The 6,250-nt window shown below is 43.0% G+C and overlaps 1 protein-coding gene and 1 pseudogene across 1 annotated transcript; both read left to right on the top strand.

Moving 5' to 3' along the window:
* The first annotated feature begins 633 nt into the window (after nt 1-633).
* On the top strand, nt 634-1,586 carry LOC115049421 (nucleoredoxin-like protein 1; annotated as a pseudogene).
* A 1,556-nt stretch (nt 1,587-3,142) lies between these two features.
* Nucleotides 3,143-4,686, top strand: LOC115038870 (nucleoredoxin-like protein 1). Its single transcript, XM_029497266.1, has 4 exons — nt 3,143-3,229; nt 3,505-3,781; nt 4,102-4,191; nt 4,338-4,686. Exons 2-4 carry the CDS (start codon nt 3,546-3,548, stop codon nt 4,684-4,686), a joined length of 675 nt encoding a protein of 224 aa, XP_029353126.1. The 5' UTR covers nt 3,143-3,229; nt 3,505-3,545.
* Nucleotides 4,687-6,250: the final 1,564 nt, after the last annotated feature.

Here is a 6,250-nt window from a genome sequence, read left to right as displayed (position 1 = left end):
TTGAATTTTCTTTGTTCTTTTCACAAAAATTTGCAACATAATTTGTTTTAAATAATTCACTTTTCACAATAGAAATCTAATTTAACATCGATTTAACATCATGCATGATGTTGACTCAACAGTAAATAAATACAGACATCCCCCAAGATGTTGTCATTTTATAGACAAAGAATATTATATTCTTTAGTCAATAGTTAAACCATTATTCAGCTGATTCCCAATCTTATTAAAGGCTTATTGGAAAAGGCTAGGAAGACCTACACTTGTCCATCAGTGCATCAGTGTACATAGTTAATTTTCTCACAAATATTTAATTCAGAAATGAAACTGTTGCTACAGTGCATATTTAGATCACAAATTTATGCAACAGTGATCATTATCATTAATTATCTTTGACTGCTGAAAGCAATTCTGAGCCAAATGGGAAGTTACCACTGTGAAATTCAACTCCTGGGCATGTACTGAAATATGTTAACATAGTCTGAGATTTTCTTTTGGAGCTCCATAGCATGGATACAGGCAATGACAAAGATTTGAAACATCTGAATACTGTAGCCCATGTGTATTTACAAATTTTAACACCCCTTCTCGCCACAGGAGGTCTTCATCCTTCCCCAGTGCTTTCCTTTCATCATGGTGGATTTGTTTCTGAACCGAGTTCTGGTGGAGAACAACTGGGACCAGGATGAGCTCAACACAGAGCGCGAAATCTGTGGGATCCTGGAAAACCGCATCCTGATGCTGTTCTTCGCATCAGCTGAGTGTGAAAAGTGCCGGGACTTTGTACCTGTGCTCAATGATTTTTTTAAGAGACTGAAAGATCCGGCATACATTGAATACCCCAAACTGCTGTCGCTCATCTACATCAGGTCTCCATCTTTATCTCTCTTTAGCTCCTTGATGTAGAGATGTAATCTGCATCTCCACTGAAAACTTATGACTCCAAATTTTAATATTTCTACAACTGCTCTGCAGCTTGGACCAGTCAGAGGAGCAACAGGAAAGAGTCCTGAAAAACCTGCACAAAAGGGTTCTGTTCTTGGCCTTTGATGATCCATACAGGAAGTAGGTAGATGAAGGGAGAGAGTGTCTGTTTAACCTGCGTGAATGTGCATTTTTAAAGCTATAATATGGCCACTGTCAGCAGCCTAGTCGAGCCAGATTGTGACATTTTGTGATGATTTACACATAAACTGTGTTTTTCAGGGAACTGCAGACCATGTTTAAGGTGAAGGACGTCCCAACAGTAGTGGTCCTTCGTCCTGATGGCTCCACTCTGTCTCCGAATGCTGTGCAGGACATCTGTCGTTCGGGTTCTGACTGTTTCTGCAACTGGCAGGAATCGGCCGAGCTCATTGAGAGGAGCTTCATGCTCAATGAGGAGTTTGACAACCTGAATCTGCGTACCGCCACTGACCCCGTGAAGAGACTGAAGTACAAGACAGAGGACGACAAGAGGAAAAAGAGATGGTGGAAGTTATGGGGGGCGGGCAAAAACGCAAATAAGGGGGAGGAGGAGGGTGATGGAGGATGGGATTCATTCAAGGAGAAAGGAGGGAGACAAAGAAACATGGAGGAGAAGATGAAAGAAAGGATGAAACAGAAAAATGTTTAAAGTAATTAATTTTTGCATTGATCCTCAGCAATGCATAGCTCCTGACTCTGCAGCTTCAAAGGCTCGTTGAAAAATATTTTATCTGCCTACAAGGACATGTACACAGAAAATAAAACACACCTGCGAGAGCTCCTTTGTCACGCTGCCAGAAGAAAAGTGTGATGGCAAGTACAGCCATTACATAACTGCCTCCCCCTGTAGATTACTCCTAATGTTGAAAGGAATGGAAACAGATCAAGTTGAGAAATACGCCACTGTTGCTGTGTGAAGTGTCACATGCTGTGTTCCTCTTCTAATTATTTTTATTCATTGTTCATTCATCTTCTACCACTTATCCATTTCTGGGTCGTGGGGGATGCTGGAGCCAATCCCAGCTCACACTGGACAAGGGTGGGGTCACCCTGGTCATCAGTCTATCACAGGGCCAACACACAGAGACAGACAAAGACAAAGAACCACTCATACTCCCACTCAGACCTGCAGACAGTCACCAGTAACCCAAACCTGATGTCTTTGGACGGTGGGAGGAAACCCCTAACCCTAACCCTAACCCTACCCGTAAAATATCATCTACTATAACTATAACTACTATTAACAAAGCCTGTAAGTCATAAAAGATAATATCAAACACAGAATGTCCATATAAATACATTTAAATATAAAAAATGTAGTTATAATAGCCAATATATGTTTAAGCTTATATCACTGAGACCATCAAGCAAATTCTATGTATGAACACAGATCAAATAAATACTTATTGAGAGAAAAAGGTGACATGTAACGACAAACTGAACTATTATTTGGCTTTTGAATCTTTTAACTCATTGTTTTGGTTTTCTGGTTTTCAGGAAGCTGTTAAAAAATGTCTGCCGGTTGTGTCTACAGTGAAATTTTTGCTGACAGTAGCATGTTATAGCTGTGTGTTATTCAGTATTTTCTGTTTTTATAACTCCAAGTGGGGGACAAAAAATGCTAATGCAGCTAAATGTAGGTGCTGGCACCTTCTAGGGTTTTAAACCTAAAATGAATACTTGGTGAGACATTGTGCATATGTTATTTATGTTTAGCATTTGTTTTTCATTCCTTTGTTGATTATTTTGCGTCATAAGATTTTAATTCTGCTATTTTGATATGTGGCCTCATGGCCATAATATGCTGTTCCTTACAGAGCCAATGAGACTATCACTAACCATGTCTCTACCTCCATCAGTTACTGAATAATAAAGGATCCACTGTGGCTCATTTTATAATGGACTATTTATTGAGCATGTCTCTTATTCTGTCATTTCTATGGTTTCCATTCACACATGTATGCTCGCTCACTTTCTGCCTTCACAGACGCTGAGTGACCGTGAGCACTTTGTGTCCCTCTGTTGCCTTTTCTTTCAATCCCTCCCTCCCAGACAGGAGGGAGGTGGTGGAGAGCGGCGACACAAAGGAACAGTTACTGGCATGAAGGTGAAGGAGACACTGTCAATGAGTGAATGTGACAGAGGGAACTGATTCAAGCACAACTCAAGAAGACTTGGGGAAAAGAAATAAAACAATAAAACTAGAGTTTGAAGGCTGTTCTCTCTCTGGATTTAAAGCCTGGAGGGAAGATAGTATTTAGAGGTAAGCAACTTTGAGGATTATCTGCCTGAACTCCATGCAAGATTATATATGATTAATAGATAGGCGTGTGTGGAAACATTCAGGACGCTTGCAAATTCTACAGCATGCAAGATCATTTTTTGCTGTGGCTGAATCTTTTTCAAATCTCATAAAAAAAAAATTGGGCTCCCTTCATGTTTGTCACTGACACGCGTGTGAGAACATTTATATATGCTGTCATTATATCCCATAATATAGAAAGTGATGTTAAGAATTCCTTAAAATCTCGCCAACAGCTTCCTAAGTCCCAGTCCTCTTCACTGTGACCATCCTCGCCATGGTGGATCTGTTCATTGATCGGGTGCTGGTGAAGAACAACAGGGACCAGGACGAGCTGGACACAGAGCGTGAGATTGTTGCGCGCCTGCAGAATCGCATTCTGATGCTCTTTTTTGCCTCTGCTGCATGTGAAAGCTGCCAGCAGTTTGCTCCCACGCTCGCAGACTTCTTCAAAAGGTTGACAGATGAATTCTATGTGGATCGCTCAGCTCAGCTGGTTCTGCTGTACGTTAGGTATGACGCACGCACATTGCAATCAATAGATCATCATCTACAATTAGGAATGTGTGCATGTGTTTATACTGAAGACGTGTGTATGACTTGGATCTTTGGCCTGTAAGTCTCAAATGTCAAACACTGACAGTGTATCCTCAGGTGTACAGTTCTATCTATCCCTTTCAGTCATCTCCTCAATCTTGCTCAGAACCACGTGTCCCCACAAGTGCAGTACAAAAACACACCAATTTCCATTTGGATTGATTTTCTTGGAGTGTGAGATTGTTAAAATGTCCATCCACATCTCCCAGCAAAGTTATTTTTCTCTCATTCATCAGTTTGGATGAGTCAGAGGAGCAGCAAGAAATCTTCCTCAAAGAGCTGCCCAAGAAGTGCTTGTTCCTGGCCTATGAGGACCCCTACAGGAGGTGTGTGAGATTGGCCAGTTGGATATGTGCACAACCTGCTGGTAGATGATTGTAATGTAAATATACCTAGCTGTAAAAAATCTATTAGCTCTGTGCCAACGTGTGAGCTTGTGTGTGTGTGTGTGTGTGTGTGGATGTGTCCACAGGGAGCTGGAGGCCATGTTTAATGTGGAAGAGCTGCCCACTGTGGTGGTGCTGCGTCCTGACTGCTCCATCCTCAGCCCTAATGCAGTGGAGGAGATACTCTGCCTGGGGCAGGACTGCTACCGCAACTGGCAGGAGGCGGCGGAGCTCATCGACAGGAACTTCATGATCAACGAGGACTTTGAGCAGAAGTCCATGCGTAGCTTCAGCGACCCCGTGAGAAGGCTCAAGTACAAGGTAGAAGATGAGCGGAAGAAAAGGAGGAAGAGGAAAACACGCAGAGGGTGGGGCGACGGTGGAGATGGGGAGGTGGATGAAAACAAAGAGGAAGGAGGAGGAGAGGGGTCGTAGGGATGGGGACCAGGAACTAGAGGACAAGACTGTGGGTTCCTCCAAAGGTTCCCACAATAAGTGATTCAAAGCTTTTCCACCATGTTTCTGCCTGTGCTGACCATCTACCATCGACGTGTTTATCCGAACAAATTCCTTTTCACACCAGAGTACAAGAGAATGCAGACAGTTCTCATCCTGGTCCTGAGGTAGAAGTGCTTGTACATGTGAGTGCTGAGGTAGTTACTCCAAAACACAGTCCCAGCATGAGTGGCTGTAGATATGCCAACAAACAATAAAAACTCATGTAAAACACCATCTAAAGGAACAATGAATGCTGCTAACCACTGCTGACCTCAGCTCAGAATTGGCTTGTCTTTAACACCTCTCAATGCTGCCAAGTGCCGTCAAGCCAAGCTTAGGTCTGGGCCAAGTCTTACCATTAAGGCTGGTTTTATTACACCCAGGAGATTATTACAGCCTTTTCAGTGACACAGCTCTGTAATCCAAAGCTTTTTCCTTTTTTTCTTTTACATAATCATTTGTACCAGCCAATCAGAACACGTTAATGAATTATTCAGCATCATTAGAATAATTCTGTTAGTGACTGTTGTGTTTTGAATGTTTATGCCGTTTAGCTGTACTTTAAAGACTGCACAAGAGGCAATCAGAGCTATTCAGAGGGAGTCAAATGAAATGATGGAGAAACTGGCTTTTCCACATAATCACTGGTTTCCTTTCATCGCAACTCATCTTGTTCCGTCTGAGGACCGTGCTTAGGGATGTAAACTGCATAGATGAGGGTTTTATCTGATCATTTACAACATCTGACACTGCTCTGGAGCGGATGATGGAGGCTGTTCGTTGTCTTCTCTCCTGAGTGACCTGAGTCTTCAGCATGTTCACCAAGATTCCCAACATGCACACACTGTTTCTTTTCATTGTTGTAGTAATGACAGTAAATGTCAGGAGCAGATTGGGGTTGGGGGAAAAAAAAAAACACATCTGCAAACAGATGATGAAACCAGTGTGTCATCACAGTGTGACTGCTTGATTGGTGGGTTTGGTGTGTGCTTTGTAAGGGACAGTGACATGATGATGTGTGTCAAAAGCATCCAGCATTTACAGACGCGCTGACAAAAAGCCCAGATTTTCCTGTCAGGGCTGCTCCAAACAGACCTCATGCATTGGTTAAGGGACACATTGCTAACGCCGGCTGGAGGTGCATTGTACTGCAAAGGCCTCCCAGTAAACACAGCTCCCCTTGTCCGCTCCAGTCATAGGTGTTAAACTTAAAAACGCCAAACAGACACAGAGGTCTAATAAAAACAAGAGCCGCTGCAATTCCCTTCATTTTGCCTACACAGCAGCTTATTGTTGCCCACTCAGACAGTCCTGGATAATATAGTCGAAGACACCCCCCCCCCCGCACACACACATCCACATACATCCACACACACCACACTCTTCCTCCCTCTCGCTCTCTGCACATTTACACACAAACACACACGTGCACACCCAAAGGCACACACACGTTGCGCGCTCTTGAGTGCAGAGCGCGCAACAAGCGGATAGAAAGAGAGAG

This window comes from Echeneis naucrates, chromosome 1, assembly GCF_900963305.1.
Source record: "Echeneis naucrates chromosome 1, fEcheNa1.1, whole genome shotgun sequence".
Lineage (NCBI taxonomy): Eukaryota > Metazoa > Chordata > Actinopteri > Carangiformes > Echeneidae > Echeneis > Echeneis naucrates.
This window is presented reverse-complemented; position numbering and strand designations above follow the sequence as displayed.

Excerpts from the sequence above, each read along its gene's own strand:
- LOC115038870 (XM_029497266.1), top strand. The coding sequence starts at position 3,546 with ATGGTGGATCTGTTCATTGATCGGGTGCTGGTGAAGAACAACAGGGAC. Across the intron at positions 3,782-4,101 it reads CTGGTTCTGCTGTACGTTAG|TTTGGATGAGTCAGAGGAGC; the intron begins GTATGACGCACG and ends CTCATTCATCAG. Across the intron at positions 4,192-4,337 it reads TATGAGGACCCCTACAGGAG|GGAGCTGGAGGCCATGTTTA; the intron begins GTGTGTGAGATT and ends ATGTGTCCACAG.